This window comes from Pristiophorus japonicus, unplaced genomic scaffold, assembly GCF_044704955.1.
Source record: "Pristiophorus japonicus isolate sPriJap1 unplaced genomic scaffold, sPriJap1.hap1 HAP1_SCAFFOLD_792, whole genome shotgun sequence".
NCBI lineage: Eukaryota > Metazoa > Chordata > Chondrichthyes > Pristiophoridae > Pristiophorus > Pristiophorus japonicus.
Genome location: NW_027254710.1, coordinates 127,077 through 148,932, shown reverse-complemented (window position 1 = coordinate 148,932; position 21,856 = coordinate 127,077). Strand labels below are relative to the sequence as shown.

Here is a 21,856-nt window from a genome sequence, read left to right as displayed (position 1 = left end):
ATGGAATCACTTACCATTTCTTAGATTTTAACCTGGGAGGGGGGTTTCTTGGAATAAGGAATAAGGCCCGCATTGGGTGCATGTCACACAGAGCTGAGGTGAAACAGAAAAGAAATAAAAAAGGAAAAAAAATATAAAGAACATCACTAACTGATGCCGAAAACAGCACTTCATACAATGCCACCAATTGCCCAGGTTAATCAAGAGTAGACCCGCCCGTTATTTTGGAATTATGTCGCTGTTGTTTTGATCAGCCAGGTGTCTATTGCATGCATAGAAACCCAGATTTAAGAACCTCACAATAACGAAATCCAGTTTTTATTTTCCTGATGCGGTGTGCACACTTGTCACTATAGCGACACACCTCAGTTACCTCAACCTGGAGGATGCAGTCACTGCTTGGCAAGAGCCACGGCTTGGGGTCCACCGGGCCCTAGCCCGAGAGGTGTGCCTCGAGGCAACGACTGGAGTTTACAAAGAGCGCCGCGTGACCATCCCACAGGTTTTCCAGCCAGGACCACCCTACCAACTCGGCTCCCAGGGTCGTCTGGACCAGAGCAGGAAGAATCGCAGCCCCAAGTGAGGCGCTCACACCTCCACCTCCAGCTCCAGCTCCCATCGTTAAGCAGTGCTGCCCAATCATATCAGCACACGTCCTCCAGAAGTATGGAGGGGCCTGTCTGGCTCAAGCGTCTGATCACCGATTCTGCCACAGATAGTCTTGCAGCTCCAATCTCCCGTCACTGGCTGCGTCACCTTAGAGACAACTGGAGATCACGCCTAAATTACTCAGCAAAAGTCCATGAATGAATTTTAAAAAACTGCAGGCATCAATTAAAAAAAACCATAAAAATTAGGTCTTTACTTTAAAAAAGGTCATTTTGATTTTCTTCTGTTTTTAAAATCAAGGTGTTTTCATTTTTGCTGTCTATTGTAGCCTTAGGTCAGAGCCTTTTTTTGAATGATAAGGGAGTGAAGGATTATGGGGAGCGGGCAGGGAAATGGAGCGGCGTCCATGATCAGATCAGCCATGATCTTATTAAATGGTGGAGGAGGCTCGAGGTACCAAATGTCCTACTCCTGCTCCTATTTCTTATGTTCTTCGGTAAAGCTCCTTCTTCACTGTAGCCTTACCACAAATTCAAGCGAGAAACACTGTTGTAGAAATTCATTACTGAAAAGGCTGGCATTCATTGCCCCAGGCGGTTTGCTGCACCTGAGTGGCAGATAAGAGTCAACCTTATCGTGTGGGACTGCAGTACAGGCCAGACTGGGTGAGGACGGTAGGTTTCCTAAAGGATCCGACTAAACCAGTTGGGCCTTTCGATAATCTGACAGCTTCACGGTCACTTTTACTGTTCAGAATTGAAATTGCATTCTCAAACTGCCGTGGTGGGAATGGAAGTCGCATTCACTAGATTATTAATCCAGGAACATAACTGTTACGCTACAATAATCCCCAGTATGGAACCACCTGGGGTTTCTAGGGCCCATACCAGCCAACACCAAGTCCGAAGTGGCCGAAGGTGCACCAAATAGTGGGCAGATTTGGGTGTTGGACTTGCCTCTCGCAGTCACTGATTTGGGACTGTCCAAACGCCTACAGACACTTGAGCAAGGAAAGGTCAGCGATTTAACCCACTGCATCACCTAGCCCTGGTAAGAACTCATCAGTTCAAAGAAGGTTCACTCGGTTGATTCCGGAGATGAAAGATTTGTCTTATGAGGAAAGGGTGAGCAGGTTGGGTCAATACTCATTGGGAGTTTAGAAGAATGAGAGGTGCTCTTATTAAAACATAAGAGATTCTGAGGGGGCTTGACAGGGTAGATGCTGAGAGAATGTTTCCCCTCGTGGGGGAAGCTAGAACTAGGGGGGCATCGATTCAGAATAAGGGGTTGCCCAGTTAAAACGGAGATGAGGAGGAATTTCTTCTCTCAGAGGGTCGTGAATCTTTGGAATTCTCTACCCCAGAGAGCTGTGGAGGCTGGGTCATTGAATATATTCAAGGTGGAGATACAGATTCTTGAACTACATGGGAGTCAAGGGTTATGGGGAGCAGGCAGGGAAATGGAGTTGAGGCCAAGATCAGATCAGCCATGATCTTATTGAATGGCGGAGCAGGCTCGAGGGGTAGTATGGCCTACTCCTGTTCCTCTTTTGTCCTTATCACATGACCAATAAATACTTATATATTTCATTGTCTATCTTATTACAAAGCTGTCATTTTTTTTTCTCAAATTTTTTTCTGCACGTGTGCTAGGCTCAAACCATTCAGATGCCAATATGTCAGAAACCAGGGAAGCCACCATGTTGGGAATTTGTACGCTGCCAGTGAATGGAGCAAGGCACAGGGGCACGAAATACAGTATTCGTCAATACAATCGTCTTTCCCCCACCCAATGGACATTTCTGTAAAACTTGAGAGTTTCACCATTACATTTTCATGCATTCCCAGAGTTTAAATTTAAAAAACTAATTGCGATCAATCTCTGTTGAACATCAAGCACAAAATGCTTGGCACAGAAACGGTTTTATAATATTTAATAAACTGTTCGGGATGTTAGGAAAGCCACTAATCAAATGGCGACTACATATAGTAAGGACATCAGCTATATTAACATGTCCTTTGGCTCGTTAAGTGACACAGTTGGAGTTAATTGCGTACTGCCAGACTTCAAACCGTCCAGTAGTATGCTTTGTGGCTTGACATGCACCAAAGATAATTTAAGAAGCTGATTTTGGCCTTTATCTCAAGTGGGCTGGAATACAAAGGGGCGGATGTGATGCTATAAGTTATATAAAAGCTCTGGTTAGACACCATTTAAGAGCACGGCGTTCAGTTCTGGGCACCACATCGCAGGAAGGATATATTAACCTTGGAGGGGGTGCAGTGCAGATTCACCACAATGTCATCATCATCATCATAGGCAGTCCCTCGGAAGACTTGCTTCCACTCCCAAAGTGAGTTCTTTGATGGCTGAACAGACCCTGTTACAGGTGGGACAGACATTCGTCGAGGGAAGGGGTGGGTGGGGTTGGTTTGCCGCACGCTCCTTCCGCTGCCTGCGCTTGACCTCTTCACGCTCTTTGTGTTGAGACTCGAAGAGCTCAACGCCCTCCCGGACGTACTTTCTCCACCTCGGGCGGTTTTCGGCCAGGGTCTCCCAGGTGCCAGTTGTGATGTCGCACTTTACCAGGGAGGTTTTGAGGATGGCTCGTTTACCATGAAGGAGCTCCACATAAAAGCATTTGCTTCGGAAGTCTCATATCTGGCATGCGAACTATGTGGCCTGCCCAGCGAAGCTGATCGAGTGTGGTCAGTGCTTCAATACTGGGGATGTTAGCCTGGATGAGGACACTGATGTTGGTGCGCCTGTCCTCCCAGGGGATTTGCAGGATCTTGCGGAGACATCGTCGGTGATATATCTCCAGCGACTTGATACCAGGGCTAAAAGGGTTAAATTACGAAGACAGGTTGCACAGACTGGGCTTGTATTCCCTCGAGTATAGAAGATTAAGGTGTGATCTAATCGACGTGTTTAAGATGATTAAAGGAGTTGACAGGATAGACAAGAGAGAAACTATTCCCTCTGATTGGGGGGGGGGGGGCGGGGGGGGGGTAATAGAGACCAGAACACGGGTACATAACCTTAAAATTAGAGCTAGGACGCTCAGGGGTCATGTCAGGAAGCACTTCACTCAAAGGGCAGTGGGAATCTGGAACTCTTGCTCCCCTCCCCCTCCCACCCCCAAAAAAAGCTGTTGAGGTGGGAGACCAATCGAAAATTTCAAAACAGAGATCGATATATTTTTGTTAGGCGAGGGTATTGAGGGATATGGAACCAAGACGGGCAAATGGAGTTGAGATACATCATCATAGCCTGTCCCTCGTATCGAGGATGACTTGCTTCCACGCCAAAAAGGGATGAGCACACAGGTGTTTCAATTCCAGGTCCCGAACTGCATCCTGAAGGGTGGAAGATGCCTGTGCGTGGATTTTTTTTTAACGTGTGGTGGCCATTGCACACCAGCCACCACACGGGCTTGACAGAGCTAGGTCTTGGTCCAGTGGCAAGGGTTATCCAAGACGACTAGAGACCAGCTCTGCTGCACGGACCTAGTGCGCACACATGGAGCAGGTGAACGGCCTCTCCCCAGTGTGAACTCGCTGGTGTTTTACCAGGTGGGATGACCAAGGGAATCCCTTCCCATACTTGGAACATAGGAGTATCTCGTCAGTACAGACCAAGGACCTGGGAAATGCAAGGCTGAGGTGCTACAGTGCCACCACTGGCCGGAGGATACTCCGCAGCATGACAAGTTTATACAGGTACAGTATAGGCAGTTTCCATTATTAGTGTGGACATAGGAATTTATAATTGAAAAATGTTGACACAAAAGTGTGTTAAAAATGTGACGAAGTGAGCACAGAAGCAAGATTTTAAAATTTTATATATACAGATCAGCCATGAATGGTGGAACAGGCTTCCAGTGCATTATTTTGGTGATAATCGGGTATACATGAAAATGTATTTGCCTGACCGTGTCAAGTTTGCAAATCTGTGCTTTAATTCGCTGTAAAAAAAAACCTGTAAAGCCAGCCAATGAAATTCCAGCTTTTTTAAACATGTTGCACTCTCCAATATAAGACAGTGGGAGCCAGGAGAAAGAAGGGCAGTGAAAGATAATTATTTTAATGGGGCAAATTGTTAGGAACGTTGAGATTAGGTATGTAAAAAAACAAAAGACGTAAAATAAAATGCATGTAGGGCTGAAAGAACAGAAAAGAATGATGGTAAATAGGAACGGGACCAGTAGAATTCCAGGCGTTTCATTTTTTTTCTTCTTTTTGCTTTCAGTGCATTATTTTTGTGATAATCGGATATGTTACAGTGCTAAAGCTGGACTTGATGCCTGCAAGGCTTTATTACCGTAGAATTAGCGTTATTTTTAGTCTGAGTCTAGGACAAGAACACAAACAAAAATCATTTGGCCCTGGAAGACAGGAACTGCTCAGGAATTGTCCGCCATTTAAGGGTTAAGTCCGTTACACAAGGCATGCCAACCCCGCAAAGGACTGGTCACACACCATTTGCTGTAGGACTGAATTTGACAGGATAGGCCAAGAGTCTCACCTGTTTAAACGCAAATTAAATTTAAGTTTAATCAGCAGAGCAAGAGTTAGTCAACCTTCTCTCCGATTCCCACAGCACACTTCGACTCAACAGCAGCACACTTCGACTCAACAGCTCAAGTCGATCACAGGGATTATTCCCGCTCAGTAACTAAAAGAATCATTAATAAAAGCTGGTCACGTCGGCAAAAAGTTCTCAAATCCAGACCGCCAGAAAACAAGCGTAGTTTGAACGGCAATCTTGTCCTTCCCTGACCCTGGTTAGAGAAAGAAACTTACGTGGCGCGCCTTCTGCCATTTCGATTGCAGTAATTCCCAAAGACCAAATGTCACTCTGCAATAAAATCAAATGAATCCAGTTACAGAAGGAAAATAATGGCTGCTGAATGTCCCAGTTATCAACAGAACAATGCTTCGCCATCAACTTCCAGTATTTATGACATAATTGTTAAATCATTCAGGACGAACATTGCCACTGATGTATTTATTATTAAAGCTAAGGATTACGTCACAGTAGATGACACCTTTGAAATAATGGAGAAAGGTAGAAAGAACCGACAGAAAACCAACAAACTCGCAATTTATATAGCAACATCCACAACCTCAGCATGTCCCTAAAGTACTTCAAAGCCGGTCCAAGTACTTTTGCAGTGCGGGCACTGCTGTAATGCTGTCAGCTGCCTCGGAGTCAGAAGGTTGTGGGTTTCAAGATATTAAGGGGAACTGATAGTTTCCGCTGGTTGGGGAGTCTCGGACTTGGGGGAATAAGTCACAAAATTAGACCCAGGCATTTCAGGAGTGAAGTTAGGAAACACTTTTACACACAAAGCGTGGTAGAAGTTTGGAACGCTCTTCCGCAAATGATGCTGGATCAATTGGTAATTTTAAATCTGACATTGGCAGATCTTTGCTAACCAAAGATATATGGGCCAAAGGCGAGTGTATAGAGTTGGGTCACAGATCAGCCAAGTGACTAAATGGCCTACTCCTTTTCCTATGTTCTTAATCCCCACTCCAGAGACTTGAGCGCATAATCTAGGCTGTCACTCTCGTGCAGTACCGAGGGAGTGCAGCACTGTCAGAGGAGCCCTCTTTCGGATCAGATGCTAAACCTAGACCCCATGTGGCCCCTCAGGTGGATGTAAAAGATCCCATGGCACTATTTTTACAGGCAGAGTTCTCCCCAGTGTCCTGGCCAATATTTATCCCTCAAGTTGTTTCAGTCCACATGCTATCAAGAAATGACTCGATAGTACATGGATACAGAAAAGGCTATGGGGCCAGACAACATCCTGGCTGTCATGCCGAAGACTAGGGCTTCTGAACTAGCCGCGCCTCTAGCCAAGCTGTTCCAGTACAGCTACAACACTGGCACCTAGCTGATAAAGTTGCCCAGGTATGTCCTGTCCACAAAAAGCAAGGCAAATCCAATCACCGCCCTACCAGCCTACTCAATCATCAGCGAAGTGATGGAAGGCGACATCGACATGCCATTAAGTGGCACTTAGTCACCAATAACCAGCTCACGGATTCTCAGTTTGGGTATCACCAAGACCACTCTGTTCCAGAATTCATTACAGCCTTACTGCAACAGGTGAGGAGAGTGTGACTGCCCTTGATATCAAGGCAGCATCTGACAGAGTGTGACATCAAGGAGCCCCAGTAAAACTGAAGTCAACGGGAATCGGGGGGCAAAACTCCCCACTGGCTGGAGTCATACCTAGCACAAAGGAAGATGGTTGAAGTTGCTGTAGGTTAATCATCTCAGCCCCAGAACATCGCTGCAGGAGTTCCTCAGGGCAGTGTCCTAGACCCAACCATCTTCAGCTGCTTCATCAATGACCTTCCCTCCATCATAAAGGTCAGAAGTGGGGATGTTCGCTGATGACTGCAGTGTTCAGTTCCATTCGCAACTCCTTAGATAATGAAGCAGTCCGTGCCCGCATGCAGCAAGACCTGGACAACATTTAGGCTTGGGCAAAGTAGCAAGAAACATTCGTGCCACAGAAGTGCCAGGCAATAAATATCTCCAACAAGAGAATGTCTAACCATCTCCCCTTGACATTTAACTGCATTACCGTCGCCGAATCCCCCACCATGAATACCGAGGGTCACCATTGACCAGAGACTTAACTGGACCAGCCAGATAAATACTGTGGCAACAAGAGCAGGTCAGAGGCTGGGTATTCTGTGGCGAGTGTCTCACCTCCTGACTCCCCAAAGCCTTTCAACCATCTGCAAGGCACAAAATCAGGACTGTGATGGAATACTCTCCATTTGCCTGGATGAGTGCAACTCCACCAGCACTCAAGAAGCTCGACACCATCCAGGACAAAGCAGCCCACTTGATTGGCACCCCATCCACCACCTTCAACATTCACTCCCTCCACCACCGGCACACCGTGGCTGCAGTGTGTACCATCTACAAGATGCACTGCAGCAACTCGCCAAGGCTTCTTCGACAGCACCTCCCGAACCTGCGACCTCTACCACCTAGAAGGACAAGGGCAGCAGACACATGGGGACACCACCACCTCCACGTTCCCCTCCGAGTCACACACCATCCTGACTTGGAAATATATCGGCATTCCTTCATCGTCATGGGTCAAAGTCCTGGAACTCCCTCAATAACAGCACTGTGGGAGCACCTTCACCACACGGACTGCAGCAGCTCATGAAGGCGACTCACCACCACCTTCTCAGGGGCAATTAGAGGATGGGCAATAAATGCCGGCCTTGCCAGCGAAGCTTATATCACAGAAATGAATAAAGGCTAAAAAAAGTTATCTGGTCATCATCTCATTCCCATTTGGCGGCTGCATTTACTACATTACAACTTAACTGGTTGTAAAGCACTTTGGGACGCCCGGTGGCAGTGAGAGCCACTGTAATAACGTAAGTTGCTCATTTTTCTTGATGTAGCCAATCATCTGATTGGCCACGAGAGGCCAGAACATTTTTTGACAAGACTTCCAGAATTAGCTACAAGTCTCCTGCTTCTTCCTTGTGCGGTTGCCAGGTGTTGAGGGAGGGGGAAATGGAGGCTTAATTTACAGGGGCAAAATCTGCCAGGGATGAGGGCAAGCACGTATGGGCCTCGTAGCCTTTGCTTGTCCCGGACAAGAGCAAACACATGGCAAGCTTCGGAGGTTCAAGGGCCAGGAGCTTGCCGAGAACGTGGTGTACGGGTTGCTCCCCACAGCCAACACATTGATTGGAGAAAGAGTATTCCAGAGAGATCGAAGAGAAATGAAAAAGTGGAGTGAATGGAATTTGAAGAGAGAAGATGTAGAATACAGTGCTCTGTGGGGCAGCACAGCACAGTATGGTGTTATTTTCAGGGACTCTGTCACAGTAAATTAAGTTGTCCCTGATAAAGTGCGACATCCCCACTGACACCTGGGAGTCCCTGGCCAAAGACCGCCCTAAGTGGAGGAAGTGCATCCGGGAGGACGCTGAGCTCCTCGAGTCTCGTCAAGGAGAGTGTGCATAAACCAGCGCAGGCAGCGGAAGGAGCGTGCGGCAAACCAGACTCCCCACCTACCCTTTCCTTCAACACTGTCTGTACTACCTGTGACAGAGACTGTGGTTCTCATATTGGACTGTATAGCCACCTAAGAACTCATGTCAGAGTGGAAGCAAGTCTTCCTCGATTCCAAGGGGCTGCCTATCATGATGAAATGAATTTGTTGTGGGTGTCCTATGCTAAATCAAAACTGAAAAACTGGTGAAAGACAAGATTATGGGGTTACTGCTTGGCACCATTAAGCTCATTACAATAAAGCTTGGAATGACTTGATTATTTTGGTGTCCGTGATGCAACCAAGAATCTCGAGGGACCCTGCTCCAGATTTAGGTGCATTGGAAAATGACTCGAGCCTTGAAAATCAGGGGCTGTGTGCATAAACATGGCTTGAAGCCCAACTGTGGGCGTATTGCCTGGGAACCTGCCGCACATTCACACCCACGTTCGCATTCACAGTCAAGCACACAGCAATGATTCCGGGGAATAAAACAAAAACGCAACACAATTTCTCTCAGAGATTCAAAGATTGGCAATTAAGCAACACCATCTAAATTTTGGGATGTGGGAAATGTATCTTGGAACGATTACTGCGTCGTCATGCACAGGCACAGTGGGCCAAATGGCCTCCTGCACTACTGTATTATTCAATGATTAATGTGCTCGGACTATGAAATACGTTTTAAGTGAAAGTACTGATTTACTGTTTTTTCCTTTTAGAGGTCACCCGAATCTCTGGCAACGTGCTCTTAATCAATTGGTATCAAAGCTATTTTTTTAAATAAACTTAGGTCATGCTGATCTCCTTCCCTGGAGAACTTGCGTGTCATGAATTGCTGGCATAACCCTACAACCTGCCACCCTGCGACAAAACACTTTGGGAGGGTCACCAATTTCAAGGTACTTCCTCTTCTTCGTAGGCAGTCCCTCGGAGTCGAGGATGACTTGCTCCCACACTAACACGAGTTCGAAGGTGACTGATTGAGTCCAATGTGGGATCTACAGTCTCTGTCACAGGTGGGGCAGGTGGTGGTTGGAGGGACGGGTGGGTCGGGTGCTTGATTTCTCATGCGCTCCTTCCGCTTGGCTTCCACGTGCTCCCAGCGAAGAGACTCGAAGTGTTCGGTGCCTTCTCGGATGCTCCTCCTCCACTTTGAGCGGTGTTGGGCCAGGGATTCCCAAGAGTCTGTGGGGATATTGCATTTTTTCCAAGGAGGCTTTGAGGGTGTCCTTGAAGCATTTTCTGTGCCCTCCTGGGGCTCGGAGTAGAGCGCTTGTTTCGGGAGTCTAATGTCGGGCATGCGGATAACCTGACCCGCCCACCGGAGCTGGTCGAGCATGGTAAATGCTTCGACGCTGGGGATGTTGGCCTGAGAGAAGCAGAGAGCGCCATTGGGAGAGGTCACAGAGATATGCTTGGTTGCCTGGCGTGTTATCTTTTCCACTGCAGGGTTTGGCTTGGGAAGGGAACAAGTACTCATGTGACATAGCTCCTTGCCCAGTCCCCCCTTGCATCAGTTTTCACATACCCTGTAATCGTAGGTGGCATCCGGGTTTTCGTCACAAGCGATCACTTCGGGCGCCATCCAATATGGGGTGCCAATGAACGTATTCCTTCTTCCGACAGTCCGGTCGAGCTGAGCACTCACGCCAAAATCAACTGCAAGGGAAAGGGGAAATGGCTACCATTCAGAAACATTGAAAGAATGCCAAAAGCAATTTGAAAAAATAAATCAGGTCATGAAAACAAACATTCATCCGCAGTCCTTCCAGTTACAACATTGGGTGCTTCTACATTCTTTCCGTTACATTTTACATTTTTTAAATGCGAGTTCGTAATAAATAGAAGTTACAACACAGAAACAGGTCATTCAACCCAAGCAGTCCATGTGGGCATTTATCAGCCATTTGAGCAAATAGTTCTAATCTGCCCTGATCCCATATCCCTTCAGGCCATTATCCAATCTATTTCCCTAATCAGAGGGGTCAATAACCAGGGGGCAAAGAGTTAAAATAATTGGTAGAAGGTTTAGAGGGGATTTGAGGGGAAATGTCTTCACCCAGAGGTGGTGGGGGTCTGGAACTCACTGCCCGAAAGGGTGGGCGAGGCAGAAACCCTCACCACATTTAAAAAGTACTTGGATGTGCACCTGAAGTGCCTTAACCTATAGGGCTACGGACCGAGAGCTGGAAAGTGGGATTCGGCTGGGTGGCTCTTTGTCCGTCGGCACTAGAACTAGGGGGCATGATCTTAGAATAAGGGGTCGCCCATTTAGAACTGAGATGAGGAGGAATTTCTTCTCTGAGGGTTGTAAATCTGTGGAATTCGCTGCCTCAGAGAGCTGTGGAAGCTGGGACATGAATAAATTTAAGACAGATGGACAGTTTCTTAAACGATAAGGGGATAAGGGGTTATGGGGAGAGAGCGGTGAAGTGGACCAGAGTCCATGATCGGATCAGCCATGATCGTATTAAATGGCGGAGCAGGCTCGAGGAGCCGTTGGACCTACTCCTGCTCCTATTTCTTATGTTAAATCCAGCTGGTTGCCCCTTCTGCAGTAGGAGGCCCGATTATAAGCCTACTCTTCCAGTCACCGTGCAAAACTGGATCAAACATTCAAAAAAGCATCGGCGAGCAGAGGCGCTGCTTTGCAGCAGGTGATTATGTTGAGATTGACAAATAACTGGGAATGATTTCAAAGCAGTAATTTAATCAAGAGGTTCAGACGCAAAGCAGGTCCAGCAACGCCTCGATTTTAACATTTTTATGCTCATTTTCTAATCCTCCATGGCCTCGCCCCTCCTTATCTCAGCTGCCCGTGTCCTTACTCGCACCGAGTCCCGCTCACCCATCACCCCTTGTGCTCGCTGACCCGTGTCCTAACTCGCACCGAGTCCCGCTCACCCATCACCCCTTGTGCTCGCTGCCCCGTGTCCTAACTCGCACCGAGTCCCGCTCACCCATCACCTCCTGTGCTCGCTGCCCATGTCCAAACTCGCACCGAGTCCCGCTCACCCATCACCCAGTATTCGCTGACCTACACTGGCTCCCAGTTAAGCAACACCTCGACTTCAAAATTCTCATCCTTGTTTTCAAATCCCTCCACGGCCCTCGCCCCTCCCTATCCCTATCCCTGTAATTTCCTCCAGCCTCACAAACCCCGAGATGTCTGCGCTCCTCTAATTCTGCCCTCTTGAGCATCAAATTCTGTCTGACAAATCTTTCCTGTGAAGCACCTTGAGATGTTTTGCAATGTTAAAGGTGCTAGATAAATGCAAGTTGTTGTTGTGACGTAGCAGATATATGTAACTAATACAGAATGTCCACACTGAATTTTCTTTTTCCATTATACCCCATCTCAAATCCGGTTTTACATAAATAAAAGTTTTTTTAAATCTTCCCATTACTGACTGCTCATTTTCCACTAATTCTTTCCATCTGCACTCTTCATCTTTCTCTTCCCCCTCTGCATGGTTTTTGCACACGTAACAATGTTGCCTGTATTTGAATGGGACTCTTCCTTCCCCGCTTTCTTTCCCCCACCCCCCCTTTACTATGAAATAATTTGACGGACGGACGTGAAGGCTTTGGAGAGGGCACCGAAGAGATTTACCAGAATGGATACAGGGATAAAGATAGACTATAGAAGCTGGGGCTGTTCTCCTTAGAGCAGAGAAAGCTAAGAGGATATTTGATAGAGGTAGTTATAATCATGAAGGGTCCAGATAAAAGTAAATAAAGAGAAACTGTCTCTAGTGGCTGAAAGGTTGATCACCAGAGGGCACAGATTTAAGGTGATTGGCAGACATGACGGAAAACGTTTCGACACAACAAGTGCTTAGGATTTGGAATGAACTGCTCCATAGGGTGGTGGATACAGATTTAAGAATAGCATTCAAAAGAGAATTGAATAAATACTTGGGAGAAAAATTCACAGGGATATGGGGAAGAGCAGGGGGGCGCGGGACGAACTGGATTGCTCTTCCAAAGAGCCGTCACAGACTCGATGGGCCAAAGCGCCTCCTTCTGTGCTCCATGATTCTACGAGGCAGACGCTACTTTTTAAATGAATCTATTTGACCTTGCTGCGATCAGGTTAACATTGCTATGGCAACTGCTGAGAGAGTGGCTGCAAAGGCTTCTCGGTAAACACACGCACACATATCCATGCATCAGTCTCAACTCATGATTTATCTTGAATTCCGCAGGCCAATTAGCTCACTTAAAAGCACACAACGCTCCATATTCTCCCCTCACCAATCTTCTCCCCTGAAGGCTCCTACGTTTGACGGGACATATTTGATGCGCACATTGCCTTAAAATTGCATTTAGCCTTTGTACGGCAGATTGAGGGGAGCACAACTACAATGTGATTCGACAGGCAAAACTGCTGTTAAATTCTACAGACAACATCTGTGGTGTCTGCCATGCTTTTAAATGCAAAATTAGCATTTTTTTTTCAAAAGGGAGGAAGCTGCTTTCAGGGAACTGGTCCAGAAGAGAGCAGAGGGTTATAAGTCATGCCAAGTCTTGGCGCCGTCATCAATCTTCCATGTCCTTCGAAAGCTTTATGTTTCCCCCGTGTCCGACTTGGCATCCACATGCTAAACATGCTACCAATTTGTCTCCTGTAGAAGCAGGTTTCAGCCTCAAATATTTCCCCCATTAGGCCAAGTCACAGTCCCAGGACCTTACCAAGTTTCACTTCAGCATTTTCTGTCAGTAACACATTCTGCCCCTTGATGTCGCGGTGAATAACCTTATGTGCGTGAAGATGCGTTAAGCCCTGTAGGAATGACAGAGAAATCAAAAATGCTGAACATGAACACTACTAAACAACATGCATTTATATAGCGCCTTTAACGGAGTGAAACTTCCCAAGGCGCTTCACAGGAGTAGAGATTTTTTTTTAATTTGGCAGAAGGAGAATGGCCACTGGGGTAACACACTGCCAGGACCAAAGGAGATACACCTCAGTGGGAGACACAGCCTTCACCAGGTTAGGGGGGGGGTGCAGGGGGAAAGAAAGGTAGGAGAGATGAATCAGGAAATAATAGGCCTATTAGTCTCGTGCCTGTTGTGGGGAAATTACTATGTTATTACAACAACAACTTGTATTTATATCACACCTTTGACATAGTGAAACATCCTAAGGCGTTTCATAGGAGCGTAATCAGATAAAAATTTGACATCGAGCCGCATAAGTAGAAATTAGGGCAGGCTTGGTCAAAGAGGTAGGTTTTAAGGAGTGTCTTGAAGGAGAGAAGAGAGGGAGGGAGTTCCAGAGCTTGGGGCCCAGGCAACAGAAGGCACGGCCACCAATGGTGGAGTGATTATAATCAGGGATGCTCAGGAGGGCAGAATTAGGGGAGCACAGAGATCGCGGGGGTTGTGGGGCTGGAGGAGATTACAGAGATAGGGAGGGGGCGAGGGCCATGGAGGGATTGGAAAACAAGGATGAGAATTTTGAAAATCGAGGTGTTGCTTAACTGGGAGCCAATGTGGGTCAGCGAGCACAGCGGGTGATGGGTGAGCGGGACTCAGTGCGAGTTAGGACACGGGGCAGCGAGCACAGGGGGTGATGGATGAGCGGGACTTGGCGCAAGTTAGGACACAGGCAGCCGAGTTTTGGATCACCTCCAGTTTATGTAGGGTAGAATGTGGGAGGCCAGGCAGGAGTGGGTCGGAATAATCAAGTCTAGAGGTGACAAAGGCACGGAACACGTTTAATATAAATCACTGAGTTAGTTGGAAGGAAACATGAGGCGCAGTATAAATTAAATGGTACAGTGTTAGAAGGGTTGCAGGAACAGAGACACCTGGGGTTCACGTACTCAAATCTTTGAAGCTGGCAGGACAAGTTGATGAAGGGGTTAAAAAAGCATACGGGATCCTAGGCTTATAAATAGAGGCATGGAGCAAAAAAGCAAGGAAGTTAAGCTAAACCTTTATAAGTCACTGATCAGACCTCAGCTGGAGGAGTGTGTCCAATTCTGGGCACCTCACTTTAGAAAGGATGTCAAGGCCTTGGGGAGAGGATGCAGAGGCGATTACATGAACCGTACCAGGGATGAGGTGTTTTTGTTATGTGGTGGGACTGGAGAAACTGGGATTGTTCTCCTTCGAGCAGAGGTGGTTATGGGGAGATTTAATAGAGTTGGTCAAAATTATGAGGGGGTTTTGATAAGAGTAGATAGCGAGAAACTGTTTCCACTGGCAGGAGGGTCGGAAACCAGAGGATACAGATTTAAAATAGTTAGCAAAAAAGATAGCAGGGAGACGAAAAGCCTTTTTATAATGAACTGAAATGCATTCTCTCAAAGGGTGGTGTGGAAGCAGATTCAATAGTAACTTTAAAAAGGGAATTGGATCTCTGCTAAAAATAAACAATTTGCTGGGCTATGTGGAAGGAGCAGGGATGCGAGGCTAATTATTCGACTTTGAGAGCTGGCACATGCACAATGGACTGAAAGGCCTCCTTTTAGTGCTGTAAGAATCTACGATTGTTCCAAGTTCCTATTATATTGAATCCATTGAACACGATGCCCTTTTGCAACTTTAAACACAGTGATTTTCGGTGTGTAATACAATCAAAAATTGAGACTGAGCTGAATATAGTTACTAGCAATGATGCCTGAGAAAAGGGAGAGCCTGATTCATATCTTGAGCGGGAACTCAGGAGACATTGTAAAACACTGGCACAGTATTTCAAACAAATTTCTGCATTCTGGTTGACATCCAAAAGTACTCTTGTTTCCCCTCCATGTCTTTCCTGGCTTTTGGTCAGAATTCACACTCTTAGAAACGCCATGGCAATCGATATTGTGAAACAAAATTTGCCCACTTGGGCTCACGCTCTCAAAAATCTCCCGCAAATTTCATCACGGATGGTTCTGGGATAAATTTAGAGATCACCACAGCTGACATCTGGCGCGTGCCCAAAAGCAAAGACTCTCACGGTACAATATCGAGGAGGAGGCAGAAGCAGTGGGAACCCATGAAATTCGACAATGGAAATTAGATGAATATTAAGAACTGGGTGGGTCTCTCTCTCTCTCAGCCCCAGGCACAAGATACCCAACGTCTGAAGTGGGTTGCAGATGTGGGTGTAAGAATGAGTTATTAACATGCCTCTATTCATGCACCATTTTCCTTACGCCAATATCAATTGGGTGTAAGATGCACAAGTACAGCAATAGTCTGGAAAGCATTACAAAGAAAACCACTTAAGACGGACGATAGCAAACCACAAGAGTAAAGCACAACCCATTTCTCCTCATCTGAAATCTTGTCGCTATCCTTGATAAAGACCCCAAGCTGGCATTATTCCACATGGATGTAATCAGGAGGGAGGGAAGGTTCAGGTTTCAGTGAGTTTTGTTTGGTTAAAGACAAGTATCATGAGCCGAAGCCATATTGGACGGGATAAGTTGCTCAAAGGTCAAGTACGGCCAATGTGACGGAACATGAGCCAAGAGCTTCCTGATGCCATGCTTACGTCATCACGCAGTCAACTTCAGGAGAAATGCTGCTTGAAAATAAGATTTCTTAAAACGATGCTGTGAAGCTTGTACGCATCAGGGGGAAAGCATTACAAAAAATCAGCTTAAGCCCTCGATTTACTTTCAAATCTTCAAAAATACCTTTTGTTTAAAGAGGAAGATGTGCTGTGCACTGCAATGAATTCTGGTTCAGAAAATGATAATTACCCGCAGTATCTCCCTGCAGATGTAGGCAATCCATTCTTCTTTCAGTGCATTTCCTTTCGTGTTCTTGACCAGGTCTGTGACAGACCCAGCGCCACAGAATTCCATCACCAGCTGAGAAACAGAAGAGAGCAACGATCTGAATACAGGTTAGCATGGCCATAATAAAGCAAACCAAGCACTCAGGTCTATTTCTAGAGGTATGGAATTGAAAAGTAGGGAAGTTATGCTAAACTGTATCGAACCTTGGTTAGACCACACTTGGAGCACTGCGTACAGTTCTGGTCATCATATTATAAAAAGGATGTAGAGGCACTGGAGAGGGTGCAGAGAAGATTGTCAAGGATACCACCAGAAATACGAGGGTAGACATATCGGGAAAGGATAAACGGGCTGGGTCTCTCTTCTCTTGAAAAAAGGAGGCTGAGGGGTGACCTAATAGAGGGTTTTAAAATTATGAAAGGTTTTCACAGAGTGGATACAGAGAGAATGTTCCCACTTCTTGGGGAAGAGCATAACTAGAGGCCATCAATATAGGATAGTCACCAAGGAACCCAATGGGGAATTCAGAAGAAACTTCTTTACCCAGAGAACGGTGAGAATGTGGAACTTGCTATCACAGGGAATGGTGGAAGTGAATAGTATCGATGCATTTAAGGGGAGGCTGGACAAGCATATGAGGGAGAAGGGAATAGGGGGTTATGCTGATAGATTTAGATGAGGAAAGACAGGAGGAGGCTCGAGTGGAGCATAAACACCGGCATGGACTGGTTGGGCCGTGTGGCCCGTTTCTGTGCCGTATATCCGACGTGTAATCCTATGTTAGCCTACTTCTCCTCTTCCTTTCTCGCAAGTGAATTTTTAAAGGGAGTGAAAGATGCCTGTGCGCGAGTTCTTCTAACGTGGGGTGGCCGTTGCACACCGGCTACCACACGGGCTTAGCAGAGCGAGGTCTTGGTCCAGTGGCAAGGGGGTCCAAGACGACTGGAGACCAAGCACTGCTGTATGAGTCTAGTTGCCTACAGCGAGATGTTGGCCCCAAGCTCGGCACCAAGTAGCGCCCTTCGTTGAGATGGTAGGTGAAGGGAAGGGAAAGGCGGCACTAGATGTTTCTTGCACTTTTCTGAAACTATATAACGGATGTGGATTGTAAGTAAATGGTCACAGGATCAGAACCAGTCCAAATCACTGGCCATGGGACAGTGCAAGGAGAACAGGAGAGGGAATGCAACTTTAAAAAGAAAATTAAAAACCACACCCTGAAAAAAAATCAATACATTTCAAACATAATTGGGAGTCTGAGTCTCGATGCATCTTGCGCCTCAGTGCACTATCAGATACAAATTCATATACGGCATATAACACAGGCACCTACTTCAGAGCACTATAAAACTGGCAGCATGGAGTTATACAGCCACCGGGGCACCCATGTTCTGATCGGGGAAAGTTTACTGGTGCACAAATCACAAAATCCCACTCTTTGGCTCCCAACTGCGGCTGCAAGTTTTGATGTTAGCAAAGGATCATATGTTCAAACCGGTGACTGCCCGACAATCGGTTTTAATTTTGCGTTGCGCTGGTTTTAATTTTTCTGCAGATGGAAAGCTGAAGAGATGTCCGATGACCACCTCCGGGTGATTCCACACGGCTATTAAATCAAACAGGACGGAGATTGGATAGAATTACATAACAGCGCAGAAACAGGCCCAACATTCGGGGTTTATGCTCCACACGAGCCTCCTCCCACCCTACTGCATCTAACCCCATCAGCACAACTATTCCTTTCTCCCTCATATGCTTGTCCAGCGTCCCCTTAAATGCATCGATACTATTCGCCTCAACCACTGCCTGTGGTAACGAGTTCCACATTCTCACCGTTCTCTGGGTAAAGAAGTTTCTCCTGAATTCCCCGTTGGATTTCTTGGTAACCATCTTGTGTGCCCTCTAGTTTTGGACTCCCCCACAAGTGGAAATAGCTGCTCTATGTCTACCCTATCTAACCACTTCAACATTTTGAAGACCTCAATTCGATCCTTCCCTTTTCCAGAGAAAGGACCCCCAACCTGTTCAGCCTTTCCTGATGGTTATTGCCTTTAAAAGGCAGTTGCTTTATAACATCAGATGCATGGTCTTCTTTCTAGGGCTAGCAAGAAAAACTGGGACCACTGGAAGTCTGAAGTAAAAAAAACAGACGCCGTCAGAAATGCACACATCTGTCAATATCTGATTTCAGGTAGCCATCTTTCATCAGTGAAGGCTAGATGGGAGCCAACAGATTGTCCTTGCACAGCGCTGGTGAGGTGGGGAGAAATTTACAACCTAGTCACAAGCGTAAAGGTGCCACAATCAATGCCAATTTTGCACGAGTCATACCAGCAGTAGAGAAAGCATTGGCAAAATCTCGCTACAGCTTGCTTTTTATGTCAGGGTAACTACAAAGACAGTTATGGGGCCATGTCCTGCAGAGGACTCACGTAGATGTGGCAAGAGGTCAGGAACAATCTTGGATGTCCTGCAAGTAGCAGTCACTTAAATTGTATGGCTATGGGGAAAGAGCGGGTGAATGAGACTAATCGGATAGCTCTTTCATAGAGCCGGCACAGACATGATGGGTTGGATGGCCTCCTTCTGAGATGTACAATTCTATTCCATGTCGTTTTGCGAATCAGCCCACGTTATTTTCACAAAAGCACGGCATTTAACCTCATCAAACACAAATTACGTTCGATTTCTCACCCAGAGTTGGTCATCATGGCCTGGAGGACTCTTCTTGATGAAGGCCCCATAGTACGTTGCGATATTTCTATGATGCGAGTACTTCTTCAGCATGTTAATTTCCTGCTTTATCTCTTCCTCTTCATCCTGGATTCAAAAATGGAAAAAGGTTAAAAATGTCACACCTTGCTTTTAAAAGTGCCTGAACTCGTTCAATATTCTCAGTGCCATTTCTCTACCTTGGAGACAACAATTTACTATAACTAAAGTTGCAGAATTTAGAATTTATCTCCAGAATATAAACATTACATCACTTTCAGATGTTTTTTTTTCAAGATTTGTGTGGGGAACCCCCTTGCAAACAGGGACATTTCTAGGAAGCCCATACAACCATCACATATCAGTCCCATACAGTCGGAACCAGGCAAGCCTTGGGATCATCTCACGGTCGATGGAATTCTGTTCGAAGCAGATGCTCGAGGGGAGACCTGTGCTTGGTTCCACTACTTACTGCTCAAAGATTAGAATCCACTGATATCGGCAAATAAATGCTAACTTTTGGTGCAGTGGGCAGTATTATCATGTTAATTCTCTGTCTATAGGCAGACAAAGCAGTATTAGGACTAATACACGGTTTGTTCAGTTGGGAAGCTTAAAAACGTGTTGTCTCTGCAATTCCTCTTCAATTACCAGCATATTCAGCGTTTCTTGATTGTCAGTGTCTTTCAGGTAAGGACGACGTTGTTAAACCAAGGCCCTACCTGCCTGCTGAGGTGGATGTAAAAGATCCCCAAGGCACTATTCGAAGAGGAGCAGTGCTCATTCAGCATTCTGGTTCAACAGGCCGAAACTCGATCAGCACCAAATACAGATCACCTGGTCAATCGGGCATTGCGGCCTGTGGGACCTTGCTGTGCACAAATCGGTTGCTGCGTTTGCTTCCAAAACAGCGATTGCACTTTCCAAAGTGATTCTGGTCAAATAATTATATCTGGATGCCCTGAGAACATGAGGTGCTATATAAATGCAGTCACTGCACCCCTGCCCTCAAGAATTATCATCCAAAATGACTCGCTACCTCTCTCCATGGCTGCAAACATCTTCTGAAAACCATTCTGACAATCCCTTTGATCCAACCCATACCCAGATTTACAGTTGTGGCTCAGTGGGTCGCACTCTCTCGCCTCGGAGTCAGAAGGTTGCAGGTGCAAGTCCCACTCCAGAGACTTGAGCACAGCAATCGAGGCTGACACTTTCAGTGCAGTACTGAGGGAGCGCCGCACTGTCGGAGGTGCCGTTATACCGAGACCGTGTCTGCTCTCTCAGGTGGATGTAAAATATCCCATGGCACTATTTCGAAGAGCAGGGGAGTTATCCCCGGTGTCCTGGACCAATATTTATCCCTCAATCAACATCACAAATAGATTAGCTGGTCATCATCACATTGTTGTTGGTGGGAGCTTGCTGTGCGCAAATTGGCTGCTACATTTCCTACATTACAACAGTGACTACACTCAAAGTATTTCATTGGCTGTAAAGCGCTTTGAAACGTCTGGTGGTCATGAAAGGCACTATATAAATGTAAGTTCTTTCTTTCCCTAATTAAATGCTCAAAGATGGCTAAACTTTTGTCATTGGGGAGGGGAAGAGGGGGTCACATATACCATTTAAACCCATCGTGATGATCATTATTACAATGCCAATCAACCTTGCCAGCCCAGAAAGGGAACAATTTAAAAAGTGTGGCGTCTCATTCCTACAGGTAGTAAATTGGTGTTGGAGATTTTAACAGTTTCAAATTTTACATTTTTGTTTTACTTTTCCTCGCTTTCCTCTTTCTTCATTCAATCTTTGTTTCCCTCTTTGTATTTCATCAATTTTTATATTTCAAATTGCTGATAATAAATTTTGGTATCTTAATGTAGGATTTATTCACCAAGACAGCATCACGAGGAACTGCTCTTTCCAGATCTCCAGTCCAACAAAACTCAAACTGGCACAAACCAGTGAAGAAACAAGAGTACAACAGGACTGAATTGTCTGGGTTTTCAGGGCTTACAAGGGCTTGGGATGGAAGTGCTCGTCCCAAAACCCCTCTGGAAGACAATAGAGTCTATTAGATGTGTGAGTGAGCGTACGTGTGTATGCGTGGGAGGTGTCACCATAGCGGCGAGCTACCACTAGTTCACATGTAGCACCTAGGCTCACAATGACCACTGGGGTAACATACTGGAGGGCTGCCAGGGCCAATGAAGTTGCACCTCAGTGAGACACAAAGCCTTCACCAGGGTTAGGGGGTGTGCAGGGGGAAAAGAAGGGTAGGAGGGATGAATTAGGAAATTATAGGCCTATTACTCTAATGCCTGTTGTGGGGAAATTACTACAAGTTATTACAACAACTACGTGTATTTATATAGCGCCTATGACATAGTGAAACATCCCAAGGTGCTTCACAGGAGTATTATGACATAAAAATTTGACACCGAGCCACATAAGTAGAAATTAGCACAGGTGAACAAAAGCTTGGTCAGAGAGGTATGTTTTAAGGAGTGTCTTGAAGAAGGACAGAGAGGTGGAGGGGTTTAGGCTGGGAATTCCAGAGCTTGGGGCCCAGGCAACAGAAGGCACGGCCGCCAATGGTTGAGCGATGATAATCAGGGATGCTCAAAAGGCCAGAATTGGAGGAGCGCAGATATCTCAGGGGGGGTCGTGGGGCTGGAGGAGATTGCGGAGATAGGGAAGGGGTGAGGCCATGAAGGGATTTGAAAACTAGGAG

At 46.3% G+C, this 21,856-nt stretch overlaps 1 protein-coding gene across 2 annotated transcripts in view; it reads right to left on the bottom strand.

Annotated features, from left to right (window-relative positions):
* The window catches only part of LOC139257017 (misshapen-like kinase 1), a 143,645-nt gene that overhangs the window by 48,340 nt on the left and 73,449 nt on the right, over nucleotides 1-21,856 (bottom strand). For both annotated transcript variants that reach the window (XM_070874364.1, XM_070874365.1), the window contains exons 3-8: nucleotides 19,102-19,227; nucleotides 16,369-16,479; nucleotides 13,355-13,445; nucleotides 10,188-10,318; nucleotides 5,415-5,469; nucleotides 15-93 (exon numbers count right to left, since the gene is read on the bottom strand). In XM_070874364.1, coding sequence (XP_070730465.1) covers nucleotides 15-93; nucleotides 5,415-5,469; nucleotides 10,188-10,318; nucleotides 13,355-13,445; nucleotides 16,369-16,479; nucleotides 19,102-19,227 — 593 coding nt within the window. The remainder of the gene's footprint in view (nucleotides 1-14; nucleotides 94-5,414; nucleotides 5,470-10,187; nucleotides 10,319-13,354; nucleotides 13,446-16,368; nucleotides 16,480-19,101; nucleotides 19,228-21,856) is intronic.